This window comes from Nerophis lumbriciformis, linkage group LG31 (assembly GCF_033978685.3).
Source record: "Nerophis lumbriciformis linkage group LG31, RoL_Nlum_v2.1, whole genome shotgun sequence".
Taxonomy (NCBI): Eukaryota; Metazoa; Chordata; class Actinopteri; order Syngnathiformes; family Syngnathidae; genus Nerophis; species Nerophis lumbriciformis.
The window spans coordinates 10,839,053-10,865,000 of NC_084578.2; the positions used below are offsets into that span (position 1 = coordinate 10,839,053).

The window sequence follows — 25,948 nt, forward strand, 5'->3', positions numbered from 1 at the left end:
TTGACTTGACACGGGAACCCGGTGTTGCATCGATAACGATAGTTTTTTTTTTTAGGAATTGCAAACCATGCGGTATTTTTTTTATTTATTATTATGGAATAGTTACGTGCCACTGTTTGTAATGTAGCTGCAACATTCGCTTCCCATTAGCATTAGCAGCTATCTGCGGCTAGGCTAACGTTAGCTCGCCGTATCGCATGTCCAACTTTGTTTAACCGCGCGCACAAAAGTCTTGCTAAGTTTCAAAACGTCGTATTTAATTTTGGGACGCCATACCGGTTCTAAGAATGCTGCCTACTGGAGCGGTGAGTACTTTCCTGATATGTAGGACTATGAAAATGATTAACGTATTTTTGCATGTTAGCATTACGCAGTAAGGAGTTATGGTTTAAATATACAATTAAAACTTCATACATCATTTATATAATCTAATTTATCTTTACAACATGCCCAAAAAGGGGTAGGAAGAAGCAAAGTTTAATGAATCCCACCCCTTTTCCAATTAATTGCAATTGCTAACACATGTGTTCACTTCCTGTTCTCATTTCATTATTTCTTTCTTTTATTTCCACACACTTACAGCATAATACATCACACAATTTCATATCATTTCTGTTTACATCATGTCCGAAAAGGAGTAGGAAGAAGCAAAGCTTATTTAATCCCACCCCTTTTCCCCACTTCAGAGCGTTTACAAATATATACATTCAGTTACTGACCTTTTTATAGTAAAATGACATCCGTAAATGAGTATTACAACAGTTTTGTAATATGTAATTAGTTAAGTCAGTCATTATTAACACACTGAGGTGAAGAATATCTTATTTTCAATAAAGTATTTCTCATAATTCTTCTTCTTTAATCTAATTTATCTTTACAACAAGTCCAAAAAGGTGTAGGAAGAAGCAAAGTTTAATGAATCCCACCCCTTTTCCAATTAATTGCAATTGCTTACACATGTGTTCACTTCCTGTTCTCATTTCATTATTTCTTTCTTTTAGTTTATTTCCACACACTTACAGCATAATACATCACACAATTTCATATCATTTCTGTTTACATCATGTCCGAAAAGGAGTAGGAAGAAGCAAAGCTTATTTAATCCCACCCCTTTTCCCCACTTCAGAGCGTTTACAAATATATACATTCAGTTACTGACCTTTTTATAGTAAAATGACATCCGTAAATGAGTATTACAACAGTTTTGTAATATGTAATTAGTTAAGTCAGTCATTTTTAACACACTGAGGTGAAGAATATCTTATTTTCAATCAAGTATTTCTCATAATTCTTCTTCTTTAATCTAATTTATGTTTACAACATGTCCAAAAAGGGGTAGGAAGAAGCAACGTTGAATGAATCCCACCCCTTTTCCAATTAATTGCAATTGCTAACACATGTGTGCATTTCCTGTTCTCGTCTTTCTTTCTTTTCTTTTATTTCCACACACTTACAGCATAATACATCACACAATTTCATATAATTTCTGTTTACATCATGTCCGAAAAGGAGTAGGAAGAAGCAAAGTTTATTTAATCCCACCCCTTTCCCCACTTCAGAGCGTTTACAAATATATACATTCATTTACTGACCTTTTTATAGTAAAATGACATCCGTGAATGAGTATTACAACAGTTTTGTAATATGTAATTAGTTAAGTCAGTCATTATTAACACACTGAGGTGAATAATAGCTTATTTTCAATAAAGTATTTATCATAATTCTTCTTCTTTAATCAAATTTATCTTTACATGTCCAAAAAGGGGTAGGAAGAAGCAACGTTTAATGAATCCCACCCCTTTTCCAATTAATTGCAATTGCTTACACATGTTCACTTCCTGTTCTCATTTCATTATTTCTTTCTTTTAGTTTATTTCCACACACTTACAGCATAATACATCACACAATTTCATATTATTTCTGTTTACATCATGTCCGAAAAAGAGTAGGAAGAAGCAAAGCTTATTTAATCCTACCTCTTTCCCACTTCAGAGCGTTTACAAATATATACATTCATTTACTGACCTTTTTGTAGTAAAATGACATCCGTGAATGAGTATTACAACAGTTTTGTAATATGTAATTAGTTAAGTCAGTCATTATTAACACACAGAGGTGAAGAATATCTTATTTTCAATAAAGTATTTCTCATAATTCTTCTTCTTTAATCTAATTTATCTTTACAACATGCCCAAAAAGGGGTAGGAAGAAGCAACGTTTAATGAATCCCACCCCTTTTCCAATTAATTGCAATTGCTAACACGTGTTCACTTCCTGTTCTCGTCTTTCTTTCTTTTAGTTTATTTCCACACACTTACAGCATAATACATCACACAATTTCATATAATTTCTGTTTACATCATGTCCGAAAAGGAGTAGGAAAAAGCAAAGCTTATTTAATCCCACCCCTTTCCCCACTTCAGAGCGTTTACAAATATATACATTCATTTACTGACCTTTTTATAGTAAAATGACATCCGTGAATGAGTATTACAACAGTTTTGTAATATGTAATTAGTTAGTCAGTCATTATTAACACACTGAGGTGAAGAATATCTTATTTTCAATAAAGTATTTCTCATAATTCTTCTTCTTTAATCTAATTTATCTTTACAACATGTCCAAAAAGGAGTAGGAAAAAGCAAAGTTTAATGAATCCCACCCCTTTTCCAATTAATTGCAATTGCTAACACATGTGTTCACTTCCTGTTCTCATTTCATTATTTCTTTCTTTTAGTTTATTTCCACACACTTACAGCATAATACATCACACAATTTCATATCATTTCTGTTTACATCATGTCCGAAAAGGAGTAGGAAGAAGCAAAGCTTATTTAATCCTACCCCTTTCCCACTTCAGAGAGTGTTTACAAATATATACATTCAGTTACTGACCTTTTTATAGTAAAATGACATCCGTGAATGAGTAATACAACAGCTTTGTAATATGTAATTACCGTAGTTAAGTCAGTCATTATTAACACACTGAGGTGAAGAATATCTTATTTTCAATAAAGTATTTCTCATAATTCTTCTTCTTTAATCTAATTTATCTTTACAACATGCCCAAAAAGGGGTAGGAAGAAGCAACGTTTAATGAATCCCACCCCTTTTCCAATTAATTGCAATTGCTAACACGTGTTCACTTCCTGTTCTCATCTTTCTTTCTTTTATTTTATTTCCACACACTTACAGCATAATACATCACACAATTTCATATCATTTCTGTTTACATCATGTCCGAAAAGGAGTAGAAAGAAGCAAAGCTTATTTAATCCCACCCCTTTCCCCACTTCAGAGCGTTTACAAATATATACATTCAGTTACTGACCTTTTTATAGTAAAATGACATCCGTGAATGAGTAATACAACAGTTTTGTAATATGTAATTAGTTAAGTCAGTCATTATTAACACACTGAGGTGAAGAATATCTTATTTTCAATAAAGTATTTCTCATAATTCTTCTTCTTTAATCTAATTTATCTTTACAACATGTCCAAAAAGGGGTAGGAAGAAGCAAAGTTTAATGAATCCCACCCCTTTTCCAATTAATTGCAATTGCTTACACATGTGTTCACTTCCTGTTCTCATTTCATTATTTCTTTCTTTTAGTTTATTTCCACACACTTACAGCATAATACATCACACAATTTCATATAATTTCTGTTTACGTCATGTCCGAAAAGGGGTAGGAAAAAGCAAAGCTTATTTAATCCTACCCCTTTTCCCCACTTCAGAGCGTTTACAAATATATACATTCAGTTACTGACCTTTTTATAGTAAAATGACATCCGTGAATGAGTAATACAACAGTTTTGTAATATGTAATTAGTTAAGTCAGTCATTATTAACACACTGAGGTGAAGAATATCTTATTTTCAATAAAGTATTTCTCATAATTCTTCTTCTTTAATCTAATTTATCTTTACAACATGCCCAAAAAGGGGTAGGAAGAAGCAAAGTTGAATGAATCCCACCCCTTTTCCAATTAATTGCAATTGCTAACACATGTGTTCACTTCCTGTTCTCGTCTTTCTTTCTTTTATTTTATTTCCACACACTTACAGCATAATACATCACACAATTTCATATCATTTCTGTTTACATCATGTCCGAAAAGGAGTAGGAAGAAGCAAAGCTTATTTAATCCCACCCCTTTCCCCACTTCAGAGCGTTTACAAATATATACATTCATTTACTGACCTTTTTATAGTAAAATGACATCCGTGAATGAGTAATACAACAATTTTGTAATATGTAATTAGTTAAGTCGTTTATTATTAACATACTGAGATGAAGAATATCTTATTTTCAATAAGGTTGAAAGTATTTCTCATAATCCTTCTTCTTTAATCTAATTTATCTTTACAACATGTCCAAAAAAGGGTAGGAAGAAGCAAAGTTTAATGAATCCCACCTCTTTTCCAATTAATTGCAATTGCTAACACGTGTTCACTTCCTTTTCTCATGTCTTTCTTTCTTTCTTTATTTTAATTTTTTTCGAACATGAACACACTTACAGTATAATACATCACACAATTTCATATCATTTCTGTTTACATCATGTCCGAAAAGGAGTAGGAAGAAGCAAAGCTTATTTAATCCTACCCCTTAACCACTTCAGAGCGTTTACAAATATATACATTCATTTGCTGACCTTTTTATAGTAAAATGACATCCGTGAATGAGTAATACAACAGTTTTGTAATATGTAATTAGTTAAGTCAGTCATTATTGACATACTGAGATGAAGAATATCTTATTTTCAATAAAGTATTTCTCATAATTCTTCTTCTTTGTACTTTGTAAGCACTATTAATTTGAACCATCTCTTAAACTGGATCATATCAGTACAATGCTTAACGTCTTTACTTAATCCATTCCATCATTTAATTCCACATACTGATATGCTAAAGGTTCTAAGTCAGTGGTTCTTAACTTTGTTGGAGGTACCGAACCCCACCAGTTTCATATGCGCATTCACCGAACCCTTCTTTAGTGAAAAATAAAATGTTTTTTTTTTCAAATTCAAGACAAAGTTATGTTTTTGGTAACACTTTAGTATGGGGAACATATTCTATGTAACAAAGACTTAATTTAGAGTTTTTTGGACACTAGGGGAACATATTCTAAGTAACAAAGACTAATTTAGAGTTATTTGGTTAGGGTTAGAGGGACAGGGTTATAATAAGGCCATGCCGAATAAGGCATTAATAAGTACTTAATAATTACTAGTTAAGAGCCAATATGTTACTAATTTGCATGTTAATAAGCAACTAATTAATGGTGAATATGTTTCCCATACTAAAGTGTTACCATGTTTTATTACTGGTGCACAAAATGAACCGTGCATGAACATAACCTTGTTGAAACAACAAAACCAACAAAGTGTATAAATTCACAACAAATTACACACCTGCAAATCAGTCAGCTGTTGCCGTATCCGTAATACGCCGATAGGGAGAAGTTTGTATTTACCGGTACACGATGAGTCGGGTGTGTCTTGACCTCCGCCGAACCCCTAGAATTCGATCGAACCCAGGTTAAGATCCACTGTTCTAAGCGTTGTACGTGCATACAAATGTTTTAAATTAGATTTTCCTCTAAGGTTATATTTCTCCTCTTTCGTTGAGAAGAATTGTTGTACATTCTATGGTAGCAGGTTATAGTTTGCTTTGTACATAATTTTAGCTGTTTGCAATTTTACCAAATCATCTAACTTTAATATTTTTGACTCAAATAAAGGGTTTGTATGTTCTCTATATCCAATATCATGTATCAGTTAGGGGTGTAACGGTACACAAAAATTTCGGTTCGGTACGTATCTCGGTTTAGAGGTCACGGTTCGGTTAATTTTCGGTACAGTAAGAAAACAACAAAATATACATTTTTTGGTTATTTATTTACCAAATTTGTAAACAATGGCTTTATCCTTTTAACATTGGGAACACTATAATAATTCTGCCCACGTTAATCAATATTAAACTGCTTCAAGTTGTTGCTCAGATTAAATAAAATGACAAAACTTTTCTTCTACATATAAAAAGTGCAACATTAAACAGTTTCAAGTCAACTCATCATGCTTAATTTATTACATGATTTGGGAAGCCTGTAGTTGATTTTTATTATGTTAATGTTATATCTTTATCAACATTTGATAGCAGGGACCCTGCCATTCAAAACTAGGCTGCTCCATTACTAATGATTCATGTAACTATAGCTGAAAAAATAGTACAATAGCAGTAGGAGAGACTATTCATCCCTGAACACCATGGAGTTCGTGTAGGCTTTATGATGCAGTTACATTATTATATCAACTATAAGAGACAGAAACTCTTCATTTAACATAATGTCCTGCTGCTTCAACACAGCTCAATCAACACAGAAAAATGTCAAGTGAAATAACAGACAGGGTTTTGCTGTCCGTAACACACACACAATGAATTAAAAGTACACAAGTTCTCCTAATAAATAGCTAATAACAAAAATAACTGAGTATGTACTTGGTGGTGTACATTTGTGTTTTCTGTCAAAATGAGTTATAAATCATGTGGGTTTTCTTGTTACTTTCCAAGGCTGTGACAAACGTCACAGCTTTGGCTCAGGTAGACCGAGAGAAGATTTATCAATGGATCAATGAGTTGTCCAGCCCCGAGACCAGAGAGAATGCCTTGCTTGAGCTCAGCAAAAAACGTGAATCCGTGCCGGACCTGGCACCCATGCTGTGGCACTCCTGTGGCACCATTGCTGCCCTCCTGCAGGTATGTCCGTGCCGTTTGCAGGTATGTTGGCATATAGAGTTGAACCCAAAAGTAAAAAGCTGCCATTTTACGCAGACTCCTTGTGCCCCTTGTCCCCCATATTCTACAATTTGTAGAATAAATTGTTCAACTTCAATTATAGTCACCTCTCATCCTTTTCGACAGCCTTAGAATAAAAGGATCTCTCTTCCCTACTGAAGTGAAGGTCCTAATACATTTGTCAACTTGTGAGAGGAGTGATCACATTATTAATTCACCTTTCTTTTGACTTGTCTTTATTACATGCATGAATGTACGGTGGAGTGAGCGGGTGTGTCGTGTTGTTGACTTGACGGAGTGTTTTGTGTTTATTAATTTCTATTAAAAAGTCAACTGTTCTTCGGGGACCTCCCATAAAGGTGAGCAGCAAGACCATTGGGAGTTTTTTCAAAGCAGGACAAGACAAAGAGGAGTCTCATAACAATGATAATAAAGAATCTTCTAAACAAAAGCACATGGGTGTGTGTTATGGGTGGGTGCAGCAAGACCATTGGGAGTTTTTTTTTTAAAGCAGGACAAGACAAAGGAGTCTCATAAAAATGATATAAAATAATCTTCAAAACAAAAGCACATGGTTGTGTGTTCAAACAATTCCAGGGAATTGCTATCTTAATTCTAAGAAAGAAAATCTTGAGTTATATTTTTTGTTGAAATGTGTAGCCCCAGTGTCCAATTTCATAAATGTACTTATACTGTTTTAATCCCAGAGAAAATGTTCCTTTTGTGCAGTTCTTTGTTATGAATGCAATATACGGCAAATAACTCCCCATTAATCATGATGTTTCATGTCTGTGTAGTTCTAATAGAAGTTTATTTTCTGGTTTTAGGAAATCGTGAACATCTATCCTTCTATAAACCCACCAACACTTACAGCTCACCAGTCCAACAGGGTGTGCAACGCCTTGGCACTTCTGCAGTGTGTTGCGTCACATCCTGAAACAAGGTAAAAGGGAATTGGGCCAGGGAAAAAAGCATTCACTAATATAATTTCTGTGTCCAAATCTGATATTGATAATGTATATTTGTCCAATGTCAGCAAAAAAAAACAAATATTGTATTATAACGGTCTTCGAAACCTCAAGATATGTGGTAGAAAAGGGACGGATTGAATGTTTTATTGATCCACAGCACAATAGCTTGCATCTAATAGTTAATATGTTGTTGAAAACCTAAATTCAAATTATTTTCATCCACTAGGTCGGCCTTTCTTGCAGCTCACATTCCACTTTTCCTTTATCCTTTTCTCCACACTGTGAGCAAAACACGCCCATTTGAGTACCTGCGACTTACAAGCCTGGGAGTCATAGGTAAGTTATCACAAATACAGTGTTGACTTTGTAAGTTTACCCCTCACAAAGATATACCGTATTTTTCGGAGTGTAAGTCGCTCCGGAGTATAAGTCGCACCGGCCGAAAATGCATAATAAAGAAGGGAAAAAACATATATAAGTCGCATTTTTTGGGGAAATTTATTTGATAAAATCCAACACCAAGTATAGACATTTGAAAGGCAATTTAAAATAAATAAAGAATAGTGAACAACAGGCTGAATAAGTGTACGTTATATGACACATAAATAACCAACTGAGAATGTGCCTGGTATGTCAACGTAACATATTATGGTAAGAGTCATTCAAATAACTATAACATATAGAACATGCTATACGTTTATGAAACAATCTGTCACTCCTAATCGCTAAATCCCATGAAATCTTATACGTCTAGTCTCTTACGTGAATGAGCTAAATAATATTATTTGATATTTTACGGTAATGTGTTAATACTTTCACACATAAGTCGCACCCCCGGCCAAACTATGAAAAAAAACTGCGACTTATAGTCCGAAAAATACGGTAAACATGCCACACATTTTATGTTAGCTTTATTTTAAACAGATACAGAATGTAAAATTAAAAGCAGGTAAACTAGGACTGAGCGATTATATGATTATCATTGATCGCGATTAATTTGAGTTCGATATCGGTGATCAGTTGTTAGCATATTTCCTTGATCAAACATGGCAGAAATGTCTGTTAGAAGTTACTGCTGTAGTAAACAGGGTGCTGCTCCGTAATCCAACATACCATGGGGATTGGGGTGATTGAGTGCATATCTTTGTAGAAGTAGTCATGGGTGCGTGTTTTGTCCATAAGCCTGGAAGTCGTTGCGTTCGGCATGAAGTTTGGCAATGAACACCTGACTGGCAAGGCTTGGAAAAAAGGATTCAAGGAATCTTATTGTCCCAGATTTAGCCTAATGAGTACCACAAGATCAATAGTATGTATATAATTTAAATAAAATAACATAGGATATATTTAAAGGGGAACATTATCACAATTTCAGAATGGTTAAAACCATTAAAAATCAGTTCCCAGTGGCTTATTATATTTTTCGAAGTTTTTTTCAAAATTTTACCCATCACGCAATATCCCTAAAAAAGGCTTCAAAGTGCCTGATTTTAACCACCCGTCCATTTTCCTGTGACGTCACATAGTGAAGCCAAAACAAACAAACATGGCGGAAAGAACAGCAAGCTATAGCGACATTAGCTCGGATTCAGACTCGGATTTCAGCGGCTTAAGCGATTCAACAGATTACGAATGTATTGAAACGGATGGTTGTAGAGTGGAGGCAGTTAGCGAAAACGAAATTGAAGAAGAAACTGAAGCTATTGAGCCATATCGGTTTGAACCGTATGCAAGCGAAACCGACGAAAACGACACGACAGCCAGCGACACGGGAGAAAGCGAGGACGAATTCGGCGATCGCCTTCTAACCAACGATTGGTATGTGTTTGTTTGGCATTAAAGGAAACTAACAACTATGAACTAGGTTTACAGCATATGAAATACATTTGGCAACAACATGCACTTTGAGAGTGCAGACAGCCCAATTTTCATCAATTAATATATTCTGGAGACATACCCTCATCCGCGCTCTTTTCCTGAAAGCTGATCTGTCCAGTTTTGGAGTTGATGTCAGCAGGCCAGGGAAGCTAGGGTCGATAAGGGGTTTAGCTCGCTCGTCTGCGGGAACAAACTGCCGCCATTGCTTGCCGTGCTACCGAGGTCCTTTGTCCCTGAATTGCTCACACACTCCGGCAGATTCAATGGGGGTCTGGCGGCAGATTTCTTTGACTTTATCGTTGGAAATGCATCTGCTTTGAGTGTCGCAGGATATCCACACATTCTTGCCATCTCTGTCGTAGCATAGCTTTCGTCGGTAAAGTGTGCGGAACAAACGTCCAATTTCTTGCCACTTTCGCATCTTTGGGCCACTGGTGCAACTTGAATCCGTCCCTGTTGGTGTTGTTACACCCTCCGACAACACACCGACGAGGCATGATGTCTCCAAGGTACGGAAAACTGTCGAAAAAACGGAAAATAACAGAGAGGATTTGACTCGGTGTTTGAGAAAATGGCGGATTGCTTCCCGATGTGACGCCACATTGTGACGTCATCGCTCCGAGAGCGAATATTAGAAAGGCGTTTAGTTCGCCAAAATTCACCCATTTAGAGTTCGGAAATCGGTTAAAAAAATATATGGTCTTTTTTCTGCAACATCAAGGTATATATTGACGCTTACATAGGTCTGGTGATAATGTTCCCCTTTAAATAGCATAGGTTAATAGAAATATATTAAAAATGGAATTGATTGTCATTCTGTAGTTAAAATAGAGTGTAAAATTAATGACCCCAAACCAAAGCCCAGTTTTGCACAGTCGGGACACATTTGATTTGGTATCCATAGGGAATAAGCGGTAGAAAATGGATGGATGGATGGATGCTACATAGCACCATATGAGTTCTGTCTACCTCTCTCTGTCACAGTAAAATAGACCATTTTCAAATGTTCATATCTTTGTAAGGGGTTAAACAACATTACCGTGGAATTTGAATGCAGTACTTATTTCACCCAATGTTTGTTTCCTATTCGTTGACAGTATCTACTCGTTTTATCATTACTACAGGTGCATTGGTTAAAACCGATGAGCAAGAAGTGATCAACTTCCTCCTCACTACTGAAATCATCCCACTGTGTCTTCGTATTATGGAGTCAGGGAGTGAACTCTCCAAAACGGTATTGTTGGACATTTTTCATTGACCCGCATTATCAGTCTCAATTGCTTTTGTTTTACTTTAAATTCTTATGCTGTAATTAATGTTAATAGAGGTGAATACACATAACCAACAATTTACTTTTGTTAAAAAAAATTCTTAATACTTTTTAGTGCCTTAATTTGCTTTTATAAAATTGAAAACCATTTGTTGTCTTACCTTTTTCGTTTGTATCTGAAGTACATGCACCTAACATTGTCCAGGAAAACGTATTACTTTGTTGTAAAAAACATGACCAACTTCTGTTTTGTCTAGATGTGTAGTTTAGAGAAGTTTTTGATCTTGGGTAAATGATCAACCATATTAGCAACCAGATTAATTCATTAATTCAGCAGTTTAAAAATATATTTTTTGCATTTCGACATTTTGCTGACGTGAGCTGCCAAATTGACGCTGGCGCTGCCGTTTGTGTGTTTTAATAAAGTAAAAAAAAAACGAGTGCACAGGCCTTTTCTCTGTAGAACCCTGGTATTGATCGATTGATCGAGAAATTTATTGACATCTTAAAGAATTTAATCCATGTAATGCTTTTAAAAAGGCAAATGGATGGCACAAAAAGCCAAAAGGCTTTTTTTCCATTGTGGTCCATTAAATATTCATCACATTTGATACATTCAATAATAAAAATATATATAACCTATAACATGTATATAAAAAATTACGTTAAATTTGGATAAATTATGTACATATACACAGTATACATGTCAGGTGATTTGAAAAAAATACATACAAAAAACCGTACTACTCTTACATACAACATGGGGGCGGGGGACTGCGCCTCACCGTATGACATTTCTCTACATTTTATTGTCAGACCAGCAAGAATAAAGATGTCACACTTATACTGGGCCATGGAAATAAATTACGAGCCAGCCAACTTGCTTTGAAAGCAGTTAGAAGCATAAACATACACAAGTTATAACAAAGTGAAGGTAAAGTAATTTTTGGTACTCAGGGTTTATGCACTTTTTTTATAGCCTTGAGTGGCCCATGTGGATACAATCTATACATTTCGTATTATTTTTAGGCCGCTACACTTGAATGATTACTGTATTTCAACACTTTAGAGCGCACCGGTATATAAGCCGCAACCACTAAATTTTTAGAAAAAGAAAATGTTTTACCATATATTAACCACATCGGACTATAAGCCACAGATTGTATATAAGTTGGAAAATTTGTTATTTACACACAAATATTTTGTAAATGTTTATTTACATACCTTAATTGTTTCCAAACAGTGTCTGTAACACGGCAGTAAAACGGCTGATCAAACAAAACAGAAGTCATCGTCGTGGACCCACTAGCTGTGGAAACTCGCTCTCCAAACAATAACTCCACAGTGACCTTTTGGTGAATTAAAAAAAACTGAAACAATACAAAAAGAATGGCATTGTAAGTTAAAAATACTAACACACACACTTGTAAACATGTTAGCATAATAGCTAATGCTAATAACGCTCGCTTGATTATATTACGATAGCACACACAAAGTTGCTTGAAAACACTCCTGCAGACATCACACATGGGACTTATTAGTAAGTATAAACAGTTTTAGTTATATTGTAAAATTTACGAACATTGCTTTGAGTGATGAATGAAGAATCCATACGAGTAGGAACGCTGCGGACGGCTAGAAGACTGAACGGCACTTGTACTTCCGGCTGAAAGTACAAAATAGAAGGACACTGATGCACCTGCAGTGAGCAAACTCGTCCAAAAGATGGCATTGTAGCACACATAATAACAATCCATTCCAGTGTATTTGCTTGTTTTGTTTTTTTAAAACAATTTGCATTACTCCCTTCAGCAAAGAACATTTCATAAATTAGTTGCACCATTTTATAAGCTCAGGGATTAAAGCGTAGGAAAACAGTAGCAGCTTATAGTCCTGAATTTACAGTAGTTTTAAAATGTGACTTGGAATATTGGTTTTAAAAGGTAAAGGTTTGCAGGTTAAAGCTGAAATGATGGTGACTGTTTGGAAGAAGAAGAAAAAAAAGTAAAATAAAAGGTTGACCAGTGTACCAGAATGATGGTATTCAACCTTAAGGGGTTCAAAATATTGTGGCACTAGTGAAGCTGTCAGTTTTTCAACGGCAGTTGATGTCTTTGTGTTTCAGGTGGTATCTCTTCACTAATCTTTCACTTTCACTTTTTTTGTGCCAGGTTGCTACTTTCATATTGCAGAAGATCTTGCTGGATGACACCGGGCTGGCCTACATCTGTCAGACATACGAGCGCTTCTCTCACGTCGCCATGATCCTTGTGAGTGTCACCTCCAAAGCTCTCCCCCTGTCTTGAGGTTGGTGTCAACAATAAGTGAAACCTACAGTTGAACATTCAACCTCCTGTCTGCAGGGGAAAATGGTACTGCAGTTGTCTAAAGAGCCATCGGCACGTCTGCTGAAGCATGTTGTCCGATGCTACCTTCGCCTCTCAGATAATCTCAGGTACATACATTTTTGTCTTCTACAGTTTCACACTTTGACGTGTCCAAAAAGGAGTAGGAAGAAGCAGCTCTGTCTGTTTCATAGCATTTTTAACACATTGGTTCACTTCCTCGACTCAATCTGTAACATAAATCAATAAGGGAACAAACAAACATAAATATTTATTGTAAATTGTGATTCACATATGTTGCTAAATACGTGAAGGATAGATTATGTCTGCGTTTCTTAACCATAGGGCCGGGGCCGCCAAAAAGTTGCTGTTTTTCAGCTGTGGTCTGTATGGGCCGAAGCTGTACTCAGTTGTAATACACTTTTCCACCACTTGTGGCAGTAATGACTATCAAACAGAATACGCCTGGAGCCAAAGTATGGCGTCACATTAGTGCCAAAAATCCGAGCGCATAAAAACTGTTATGGCGCGCATGGTGCCTTTTTTGCGCGCTCGCGGTGCCTTTCTGTGCGCGCGCGGTGCCTTTTTGTGCGCGCGACGCCTTTCTGCGCACTCTCTGTGTACTCCTGGCATCTCTCCTCGCGCTGTCATGTTTCTTTTTGGCAGTTTGGGGGCGGGTATGCTTAGACAGCCCCTTCTTTCTGATTGGTCAGGCGAAAAATGCTGAAAAATGCTCAGAGCCAATCAGAAGTATAGCTGGGCGGGTCATCGTCAATATGTATCAAGATTTACGGAGGAAGAAGTGGATAAAAAAATGTTGCGCGCTGATGAAGGTTATTTCATACCACATAAACACAATACAGGGTAATACAAAATGTGACCCAAATAAATAATAAGACAACAAACACCATAATCACATCTTTCAGCCAGAACTGGTCCACCAGCAATAACATCCAACCATAACATTATTTTATATTTTCACTTCTTCTTGAACATTTGTTTTCTAATTTATGGAATTTCTTTTGATTCAGCCATAAAATTAATGAAATAATCTTTGAATTTTGTTTTTAAAATGTTAAAAATAGCTTTTAATAATGTATTCTGAAACAGTTTAAAATAATCAGAGAACAGACTAACACTGACCCTACACAACTACGTTGCACATCCATCCATCCATTTTCTACCGCTTATTCCCTTTGGGGTCGCGGGGGGCGCTGGAGCCTATCTCAGCTACAATCGGGCGGAAGGCGGGGTACACCCTGGACAAGTCGCCACCTCATCGCAGGGCCAACACAGATAGACAGACAACATTCACACTCACATCCACACACTAGGGCCAATTTAGTGTTGCCAATCAACTTATCCCTTATATTATACTATGTTGCACAATTAAGTCTTTTTTTTTTTTAAAGCGAAAGAGGTCATTTCAACAGGTACAGCATCCTATGTCATATCTACATGTAATAAGATTTGTAACAAGGCAAACCGTTTGTAAATTGGTCGAAAATCGAGCAAGTTATGGTAATTTAATTAGTACATGTACCATTGACATCAATGTAATGATTGAGGCTAGATGTCCCAGGTAAGATGGCTACAACGTTGCTACACTGGAGAATGATTGGTCATAGGAAAAATGCTCAGAGCCAATCAGAAAGAAGGGGCCGTCTAAGCATACCCGCCCCCAAAGTGCCAAAAAGAAACATGACAGCACGAGGAGAGATGCCAGGAGTACACAGAGAGCGCGCAGAAAGGCACCGCGCGCGCAAAAGGGTGTCTCGCGCGCGCACGAAGTGGAGAATCAGCGCGCGATAACAGTTTTTATGCGCTCGGATTTTTGGCACTAATGTGACGCCATACCAAAGTCATAGTAAAGTTTAAGCATTTAAGTAGAGATGTCCGATAATGGCTTTTTTGCCGATATTCCGATATCGTCCAACTCTTAATTACGGATTCCGATATCAACCAATACCGATATATACAGTCGTGGAATTAACACATTATTATGCCTAATTTTGTTGTGATGCCCCGCTGGATGCATTAAACAATGTAACAAGGTTAACCAATCTTGACTCATCATAGTAAACCAACCAACCAATCATGGATTTTCTTATATGTAAACCAACCAATCATCATCAATGTTTCCCTTATATTTTGTCCCTGCCCGTGGAGTTGCTTCGCTACATACCTTCGATTTTTAAGTTAATCATTTTTAATGGAAAACTGTAGTTTTTACCACTGGATTATCAATAACCGTACTCATTGTAGGTCGGACAAAACGAAGAAAAACGGGAAATATTTTTTTATATTTGTACAGAGTTTAAAAATACTGATTTCCGACTATAGACAGAAAAATCACATGCCTGAAAATAAATACTAACCAAATACACAACATAAGAAGGGACTCCTAAATAAATACAAATACAATTGTCGCGCTAAAATAGACAAACTACCGGTAAATGAATAATAAATGTTTCTCGAATGAACTGTCAATAAAATCAAAGTGCAAATGAAAATACAGCTTTACCACTTTAACCATATTTATTGCAATTAAAGAAACTTCTCTGTCTTAGCTCATGACCTCATATGTTTGTTCGATACAGAGTATAAATCGAATATGGCCAACTCGATTTCAAAGGAGCTTTTGACCAATCACTCAGATCAATTGGCCACACTCTGTCTGATTGGCGCCATGTTTGCTACCAGCTTTGAAACCGAGTTGGCCATACTCTATTTTTGGTTTGATAGTCATTACTGCCATAAGTGGTGAAAAAGTGTATTACAACTGAGTACCTTACAGACCACAGCTGAGAAACAGACATTTTCGGCGGCCCTCTAGGGGGCACTCACAGCCCAACTATGCGCCCCACAAACATGACTATCCAACAATGTAACATGTATACATCAGAAAAGAGGAGAATCATCATAGGTTTCCCTTTAATCACATGTCTTCTTTGAGTTTTTCCAATCATTATGATATAATAAAATAGTGCAACTTCTAATTAGACTCCCCAAAAACGGATCACACATTCTCCTGAGCTGTGGGTAAAGACTAGTATGTGCTCTGATGTACTCAAATCATCCATCCATCCATTTTCTACCGCTTGTCCCTCACGGGGGGTGCTGGAGTCTATCCCAGCTGCATACGAGCGGAAGGTGGGGTACACCGCCACATGATCACAAGGCCAACACAGATAGACAACATTCACACTCTAATTGACACTAGGGCCAATTTAGTGTTACTTGGTAAAATAAATATTTTTAAAATTGTTTTGGGTTAAAAAAAAATTGTAATTTCCAGCCAATCGACGCCTATTCACTAAATAAACAAATACATAATTTGTCCACATTATGTGTGATTTGTTGCTATTGGGATTGTCACCACTAGAACGGGGTGTCAAACTGGTTTTCATAGAGGGCCACATCGCAGTCATGGTTGCCCTCAGAGGGCCGCTTGTAAACATCCAGCCATCCATTTCCTACCGCTTGTCCGTTTTGAGGTCGCGGGGGGTGCTGGAGCCTATCTCAGCTGTAAGCAGCGACTAATACCGTATTTTTCGGACTATAAGTCGCTCCGGAGTATAAGTCGCACCGGCGGAAAATGCGTAATAAAGAAGGAAAAAAACATATATAAGTCGCATTTTTGGAGAAATGTATTTGATAAAACCCAACACCAAGAATAGACATTTGAAAGGCAATTTAAAATAAATAAAGAATAGTGAACAGGCTGAATAAGTGTACGTTATATGAGGCATAAATAACCAACTGAGAATGTGCCTGGTATGTTAACGTAACATATTATGGTAAGAGTCATTCAAATAACTATAACATATAGAACATGCTATACGTTTACCAAACAATCTGTCACTCCTAATCGCTAAATCCCATGAAATCTTATACGTCTAGTCTCTTACGTGAATGAGATAAATAATATTATTTGATATTTTACGGTAATGTGTTAATAATTTCACACATAAGTCGATCCTGAGTATAAGTCACACCCCCAGCCAAACTATGAAAAAAACTGCGACTTATAGTCCGAAAAATACGGTATATTAATTTGCTTATGCATTTAATTATTTTATATATATATGTACAGGTAAAAGCCAGTAAATTAGAATATTTTGAAAAACTTGATTTATTTCAGTAATTGCATTCAAAAGGTGTACCGTATTTTCCGCACTATAAGGCGCACCTAAAAACCACAAATGTTCTCAAAAGCTGACAGTGCGCCTTATAACCCGGTGCGCTTTATATATGGATAAATATTAAGATTCATTTTCATAAAGTTTAGGTCTCGCAACTACGGTAAACAGCCGCCATCTTTTTTCCCCGTAGAAGAAGCGCCCGGTGCATGCTGGGATATGTGACGTTTCATTTCCATTTGTGTGTTTATGTAAAGACCCCAAAATGGCTCCTATTAAGTGTGTTGTCTGCCTAATTATAAATAATGCAGACGAGGCGTGTTAACTGAGTTCTCAACGTTTACTCACAGCGTGCTCATAACCACATTCTAACTCCCAGCATACAACAACGCTTCTCAGGGCTACCGCGCATGCTCGTCACTATCGTTGCATGCTGGGTAGTGTAGTTGTTATATTTGCTAGCTCATAACATCACATTAAGAGACACGCTTACGCGCTTAATTCACTACTCGCCGTCATTCCGGGTGGATTGACAAAAGACCTCCAGCCGCTAGATATTGGTGTCAACAGGGCATTCGAAGCTAGACCGCAACTACGGTAAACAGCCGCCATCTTTTTTCCCCGTAGAAGAAGCGCGCGGTTCATGCTGGGATATGTGACGTTTCATTTCCATTTGTGTGTTTATGTAAAGACCCCAAAATGACTCCTATTAAGTGTGTTGTCTGTCTAATTATAAATAATGCAGACGAGGCGTGTTAACTGAGTTCTCAACGTTTACTCACAGCGTGCTCATAACCACATTCTAACTGCCAGCATACAACAACGCTTCTCAGGGCTACCGCGCATGCTCGTCACTATCGTTGCATGCTGGGTAGTGTAGTTGTTATATTTGCTAGCTCATAACATCACATTAAGAGACACGCTTACGCGCTTAATTCAATACTCGCCGTCATTCCGGGTGGATTGACAAAAGACCTCCAGCTGCTAGATATTGGTGTCAACAGGGCATTCGAAGCTAGACTGCTAACTGCGTGGGAACAATGGATGACCGAAGGCGAACACACCTTCACTAAGACAGGGAGACAGCGAGATCCATTTTGGATCCCACATTCGCCCAACTTTTCAATTCGGACACCGAAGGAGAATAATTCGAGGGATTTATGAATGAAGAATAACTTCAGAAAGTGAGCGTTATGTTTATTTTGTGTGTTGTGACATTAACGTTCGAGCAACATTATGTTGCTATTGCTCTGCACTATTTTGAATTTTACTATGTTTGTGATTGCACATTTGCGTACATTTTGGGACAGAGTTGTTAGAACGCTGGATTTTAATATATTATTAAAGTTTGACTGACCTATCTGACTGTTTTTTTGACATTCCCTTTAGCGCAGCGTAGGCGCGGCTTATAGTCCGGGGCGGCTTATAGGTGGACAAAGTTTTGAAATATGCCATTCATTGAAGGTGCGGCTAATAACCCGGGGCGGCTTATAGTGCGGAAAATACGGTAACTTGTACATTATATTTATTCATTGCACACAGACTGATGCATTCAAATGTTTATTTCATTTAATTTTGATGATTTGAAGTAGCAACAAATGAAAATCCAAAATTCCGTGTGTCACAAAATTAGAATATTGTGTAAGGCTAATACAAAAAAGGGATTTTTAGAAATGTTGGCCAACTGAAAAGTATGAAAATGAAAAATATGAGCATGTACAATACTCAATACTTGGTTGGAGCTCCTTTTGCCTCAATTACTGCGTTAATGCGGCGTGGCATGGAGTCCATGAGTTTCTGGCACTGCTCAGGTGTTATGAGAGCCCAGGTTGCTCTGATAGTGGCCTTCAACTCTTCTGCGTTTTTGGGTCTGGCATTCTGCATCTTCCTTTTCACAATACCCCACAGATTTTCTATGGGGCTAAGGTCAGGGGAGTTGGCGGGCCAATTTAGAACAGAAATACCATGGTCCGTAAACCAGGCACGGGTAGATTTTGCGCTGTGTGCAGGCGCCAAGTCCTGTTGGAACTTGAAATCTCCATCTCCATAGAGCAGGTCAGCAGCAGGAAGCATGAAGTGCTCTAAAACTTGCTGGTAGACGGCTGCGTTGACCCTGGATCTCAGGAAACAGAGTGGACCGACACCAGCAGATGACATGGCACCCCAAACCATCACTGATGGTGGAAACTTTACACTAGACTTCAGGCAACGTGGATCCTGTGCCTCTCCTGTCTTCCTCCAGACTCTGGGACCTCGATTTCCAAAGGAAATGCAAAATTTGCTTTCGTCAGAAAACATGACTTTGGACCACTCAGCAGCAGTCCAGCTGGTGTCGGTCCACTCTGTTTCCTGAGATCCAGGGTCAACGCAGCCGTCTACCAGCAAGTTTTAGAGCACTTCATGCTTCCTGCTGCTGACCTGCTCTATGGAGATGGAGATTTCAAGTTCCAACAGGACTTGGCGCCTGCACACAGCGCAAAATCTACCCGTGCCTGGTTTACGGATCATGGTATTTCTGTTCTAAATTGGCCCGCCAACTCCCCTGACCTTAGCCCCATAGAAAATCTGTGGGGTATTGTGAAAAGGAAGATGCAGAATGCCAGACCCAAAAACGCAGAAGAGTTGAAGGCCACTATCAGAGCAACCTGGGCTCTCATAACACCTGAGCAGTGCCAGAAACTCATGGACTCCATGCCACGCCGCATTAACGCAGTAATTGAGGCAAAAGGAGCTCCAACCAAGTATTGAGTATTGTACATGCTCATATTTTTCATTTTCATACTTTTCAGTTGGCCAACATTTCTAAAAATCCCTTTTTTGTATTAGCCTTACACAATATTCTAATTTTGTGACACACGGAATTTTGGATTTTCATTTATTGCCACTTCAAATCATCAAAATTAAATGAAATAAACATTTGAATGCATCAGTCTGTGTGCAATGAATAAATATAATGTACAAGTTACACCTTTTGAATGCAATTACTGAAATAAATCAAGTTTTTCAAAATATTCTAATTTACTGGCTTTTACCTGTGTATATATAAATATATTTATTTATAGGCTCCAGCACCCCCCACGACCCCGAAAGGGACAAGAGGTAGAAAATGTGTGTGTATATACCTTTTTAAAAAACTTTTGCCAACTGAATTGCCAGTTTTTACTGTTTAAAGACATGGTACTGATTTTTCAACAAGAATACACAGTAAAAACAACATACTCGGTCGCCAGAGTTTTTATTTACTGTAATTAAAACTGTAAATCAAAACAAAACATTTTAAAATGAATGGATAATTTAAGTCAAGCAGATATTTAGGTATTTATTTTAATTTTAACAAAAAATGCATGGAAAGAATATTTGTTAATGTTAAAGTTTAAAATGTATGCCGTGTCAAGCAGTAAATATATTTTTTTTCTGTCAAATTGGAAAGAACAAATATATTTAGTAAGAAAAGATAAGGTACTTTATTGACACATTATTTCCAGGCGTTTGCGGGCCACTTTAAATGGTGTGGCATGCCACATCTGGCCCCCGGGCCTTGAGTTTGATAGCAGTACGCTAGAAGGTACCACAACATAAATGTCAGTTTATGACAACCTAATCTTCAATCACGTGCAATGTAATCAATGATCATTTTCTGATGGGATCTCTTTAATGGGCTTTTGGGTTGCTGTTTAAGATGAAGTCATCATAAGAAGAGGATTCACATCACATTTCACAGTTGTCTCCACTGCCAGGTGGCACAGAATATTAAGATGGATGTAAAAAAAAAATGGCCATACATAATCTTGTGTTTGCATGTTCAGAGCCAGAGAAGCCCTGCGACAGTGCCTGCCAGACCAGCTGAAGGACAGCACCTTTGCCCAGGTGCTGAAAGATGACACCACCACCAAGCGCTGGCTGGCACAGTTGGTGAAGAACCTGCAGGAAGGCCAGGCCACCGATGCCCGGGGCATCCCGCTGGCCCCGCAGTGATTTACACTGGCCTAGACTGGTTTGTGAGTTACCGAAAGTGGTGCTAAGACTGTGAAGTGAGTGACAGATTTGCTTTTGTGCAGGTTCTGTCATCTTTATTGCAGTTGCTACCCCCTTCAATATTTTCAGAACGATTGTCCTTATTCACAATTTTTAAAGCCAACACCAGTAGAAAGATTTACATCAACCCATAATTATTGTGTGACATTTTGTGTAGGTTCCAGTACCGCCTTTGGATAATAAAGATGTATTGAACACATTCTCAATGGTGACTTGAGGTTTTACACTATTTAGTATAACACTGTTGACATCATTGACTGCCAGTTTTCACCATTCTGCTTCTTTACACTTTTTATGTGTAAAATACTTCATCATTTCAGATTAATTTAAATTTTCAGCGACCATTAAGTAGTTCATCTTTTGCACTTCATGTCTCACCAGCGTAAGGCAGGCTATTCTGTTGGCAGTGCAGCAAAAAAAAGGCGAGCCACGGGAGGAATAATGATCATTAAGATCATTTTTAGACTGAGTTCACCTCTCCAAAAATCTCACCACGTTTGCTCTTCGCCGGCTTTTTGCAGTGACCAATGGACGTGTACACGTTTCCACTTATTTCACTATCTTAGGCACAGGTGGCAAACTCAAGACCTGGGGCCAGATCTGGCCTGCCGCATCGTTTTTAAAGTGGTCGCCACATCGTTTGTTTGCCCGCAACATCGTTAAACATGGGCCGCCACGTCGACTAAAGGTGGGCCGCCTCATCGTTTCAAATTGGCCCGTTGCATCGACAAAGGTGGACTGTCTCATCGTTTCATGTGGCCACCATATCTATTAAAGTGGGCCGCCACGTCGGCTTGAGGTGGGCCGCCACGTCGGCTTGAGGTGGGCCGCAACGTCGGCTTGAGGTGGGCCGCCACGTCGGCTTGAGGTGGGCCGCCACGTCGGCTTGAGGTGGGCCGCCACGTCGGCTTGAGGTGGGCCGCCACGTCGGCTTGAGGTGGGCCGCCACGTCGGCTTGAGGTGGGCCGCCACGTCGGCTTGAGGTGGGCCGCCACGTCGGCTTGAGGTGGGCCGCCACGTCGGCTTGAGGTGGGCCGCCACGTCGGCTTGAGGTGGGCCGCCACGTCGGCTAGAGGTGGGCCGCCACGTCGGCTAGAGGTGGGCCGCCACGTCGGCTAGAGGTGGGCCGCCACGTCGGCTAGAGGTGGGCCGCCACGTCGGCTAGAGGTGGGCCGCCACGTCGGCTAGAGGTGGGCCGCCACGTCGGCTAGAGGTGGGCCGCCACGTCGGCTAGAGGTGGGCCGCCACGTCGGCTAGAGGTGGGCCGCCACGTCGGCTAGAGGTGGGCCGCCACGTCGGCTAGAGGTGGGCCGCCACGTCGGCTTTTGTGGCCTTTAGCATGGACCAAGGTGTACGTCCTATCGACTTGAGGTGGGCCGCCACATCGACTTGAGGTGGGCCGCCACATCGACTTGAGGTGGGCCGCCACATCGACTTGAGGTGGGCCGCCATATCTATTAAAGTGGCCGCTGCATCGATTAAGGTTGCCCGCCATATCGTTTTTTGTGGCCTTTACCATGGACAAAGGTGTACGGCCTATCGAGGTGGGCCGCCACATTGACTAAGGTGAGCCGCCACTTCGTTTCAAGTGGCCCGTTGCATCGACAAAGGTGGACCGCCGCATTGTTTCATGTGGCCACCATATCTATTAAAGTGGCCGCAGCATCGATTAAGGTTGCTCGCCATGTCGTTTTTGTGGCCCGTGGCATCATTTAATGTGGCCTTTTAGCATGGACAAAGGTGTACGGCCTATCTATTAAAGTGGCTGCCACATCGACTAAGGTGGGCCGCCACTTCGTTTCAAGTGGCCCGATGCATCGACAAAGGTGGACCGCCTCATCGTTTCATGTGGCCACCATATCTATTAAAGTGGCCACAGCATCCATTAAGGTTGCCCGCCATATCGTTTTTTGTGGCCCGTTGCATCGTTTATTGTGGCCTTTAGTATGGACAAAGGTGTATGGCCTACCTATTAAAGTGGCCGCCACATCGACTAAGGTAGCCCATTGTACCGATTAAGGTGGCTCACCACATCGTTTAAAATGGCACATCGTAATGTTTAAGGAGCCCTGCCGCATTGTTTAAGATGGCCCGCCATCTCATTCTATGTTGCTCGCCAATTGATTTTATGGTGGCCCAACCACAATATTTATGTGGCATGTAAAAGCCTGGAGGGAAAAAAAGCACCTTCTGAATAAATGTAATCTAAGTAAAAATATAATAATCTAAAACCGTTTCCTTTGCAAATTGTGTGAGGTGGTGATATATGTTTACATTCACTGTTACAAACGGCCCTCAGATGGCAGCCATACATTTCAAATGCCCCTCAATAAAAAGGAGTTTGACACCCCTGATCTAAAGTGTTTTTACCGGTTAATTTGTAGTGCATGTAAACAAACTGTGCATTTTCCTTCCTTTTAGTTTCAACATGGAATAGATTTGTAAAAAAAAAAAAAAAAAAAGTCCAATCACATTGTGTGCCTTACTTGTAAATTCTCAACTTTACAGTGTAAACAATATCAACAAAATACACATTAAAATGTTGAAAGCAGAACAAAAGCAAATCAACCACTTTAGTGGTGATTGGCGTTCAGAAACACAAAAGTGTCTCAGGTTTTTTTTGCTTATAACTTTCCCTCACCTTTCCAGCGTGTAGTCTCTAATTATGTAGCAACTTTTGTCTCTTCCTCCCTTTTGTTCATGTGCCCATGCCTGCTGTGGCCTACCATGAATATGTTGTACAGGATATATCATCCTCCGTGAATATGTTGTATAGGATATATCATCCTCCGTGAATATGTTGTATAGGATATATCATCCTCCGTGAATATGTTGTATAGGATATATCATCCTCCGTGAATATGTTGTATAGGATATATCATCCTCTCCCCACAGCCAGTGGAGTATCAGGTCATTCATTCCATTATCCTGAGATGCACTTCAGCCGAGGCATCCATTTGTCGGAGACGTGTGCTCTCCGCGCACGTCGTCTTCCTGCCAACTCATTTTAATAAGAGCAAAATGGAAAAGTCAATATTGAAACGGACGAGTGCATTAGCGAGATTGCAGCGAGGAGCCTGCTTGTACAATATGCAAATAGCTATTTGTCACCTCGTGTGTAATATTACAACAAAAATACTTTATTTGTCCTATTACAGAGGAACTTGGCCAAAATAATAGTGCCGTTAAACTATATGCATTTTTAAAACTAGATGATATACACTTGTTTATGTTGATTAACTACAGTTAATACTTGTAGTTTTAAAAAATTAAATAAGAATTATTACAAATAATCACGATTAATCTAAAAAAAACATTTTTTGGACACCCCTAATGGAGATGGTCTAAAACTACCTTTTAAAAATAAATCCTTAAAAAAAAAATCTTTTTTTTTTAATTGATTAAGAATTGTTACAAATTAGAATCACGATTAGTCTAAAAAAAAAAATAATAAAAAAACAATCTATTTTTTGACACCCCTAAACTACCTTTTTAAAAGAAATTCCCCCAAAAAATATTTTTATAAATTTTTGATTCTTTTTTAATCGATTAAGAATTGTTACAAATAAGAATCACAATTATTCAAAAATAAATAAATTAATAAAAATACATTTTCGACGCCCCTAATGGAGATGGTCTAAAACGACCTTTTAAAAATAAATTCTTAAAAAATAACAAAATCTATTTTTGATGGGTTTTTTTTATCCATTAAGAATTGTTACAAATAATCACGATAAATCTAAAAAATATATATGTTTTTTTTTTTACTAATGGAGATGGTCTTAAACGACCTCTTGAAAAGAAATTCTTAAAAAATAAATAAATTGATTTAAAATTTTTTTTTTTAAATCAATTAGAAATTGTTACAAATAAGAATCACGATAAATCTAAAAAAAACAATTTTTTTGACTAATGGAGATGGTCTTAAACGACCTCTTAAAAATAAATTCTTAATTTTTTTTTTAATCGATTAAGAATCATTACAAAAATAAATCACGATTAATTACCAAAAAAAAAAAAATTATTTAAAAAAAGAAAATAAAAAAAAAGAAAATTCTATAACAAATAATAAAATAAGAATATATATTTTTTTTTTTAATAGATTTTTGAAAAGTATGAATTGATATAGAACCGGGATGAATAAGAATGGCCATTTTTGTGCTCCGCTACTAAACAATCTTCCCAAGCAGGGAAAGCAGGCTGATGCACAAGCTGCCCTTTGCAAGCAGGAGGGAGTGGCAGGAAAGGAAGGAAGGCTGCTGAGGAGGAGGAGGGGGAAGAGGAGGAGCGGAGTCCGTCAGTCAGTCTGTGTCCAGTGTACGATAGCGTAGGAAAGCAGTCGTTGGCTGAGAAAGCCTGGACACTCCCGGGATTCAGACGCTCCCTGAACACAACACCGTCTCCTGCCAGGCTGGCCACAATGCATCTGAACCCTCAAGGACATCAGTGGACTGCATGTGGACGTGTGACTCACCCCCACTAGACCTGCACTTTTGGTAAAGCTCTTCT

The 25,948-nt window shown here is 38.3% G+C and overlaps 2 protein-coding genes and 1 long non-coding RNA gene across 4 annotated transcripts in view; 2 read left to right on the plus strand and 1 right to left on the minus strand.

Moving 5' to 3' along the window:
- On the plus strand, positions 1 to 21,638 carry cnot9 (CCR4-NOT transcription complex subunit 9). The gene is made up of 8 exons (XM_061926583.2): positions 1 to 305; positions 6,577 to 6,762; positions 7,629 to 7,744; positions 7,999 to 8,108; positions 10,772 to 10,881; positions 13,089 to 13,187; positions 13,281 to 13,372; positions 21,211 to 21,638. Exons 1-8 carry the CDS (start codon positions 288 to 290, stop codon positions 21,377 to 21,379), a joined length of 900 nt encoding a protein of 299 aa, XP_061782567.1. The 5' UTR covers positions 1 to 287; the 3' UTR covers positions 21,380 to 21,638.
- Positions 11,667 to 25,948, minus strand: part of LOC133574402 (uncharacterized) — a 20,328-nt gene continuing 6,046 nt past the window's right edge. Inside the window, exons 2-3 of the long non-coding RNA XR_009811399.1 lie at positions 12,500 to 12,583; positions 11,667 to 12,266 (exon numbers count right to left, since the gene is read on the minus strand). This is a non-coding gene — a long non-coding RNA (uncharacterized lncRNA). The remainder of the gene's footprint in view (positions 12,267 to 12,499; positions 12,584 to 25,948) is intronic.
- Positions 25,540 to 25,948, plus strand: part of LOC133574398 (1-phosphatidylinositol 4,5-bisphosphate phosphodiesterase delta-4-like) — a 35,384-nt gene continuing 34,975 nt past the window's right edge. For both annotated transcript variants that reach the window (XM_061926581.1, XM_061926582.1), the window contains exon 1: positions 25,540 to 25,935. The gene's annotated coding sequence lies outside the window, so the exon portion shown is untranslated. The remainder of the gene's footprint in view (positions 25,936 to 25,948) is intronic.

Bases quoted from the DNA above. Each gene is read 5' to 3' on its own strand.
- cnot9 (XM_061926583.2), top strand. The intron at 6,763-7,628 runs GTATGTCCGTGC...TTCTGGTTTTAG, and splicing joins CCATTGCTGCCCTCCTGCAG to GAAATCGTGAACATCTATCC. The intron at 7,745-7,998 runs GTAAAAGGGAAT...TTCATCCACTAG, and splicing joins GCGTCACATCCTGAAACAAG to GTCGGCCTTTCTTGCAGCTC.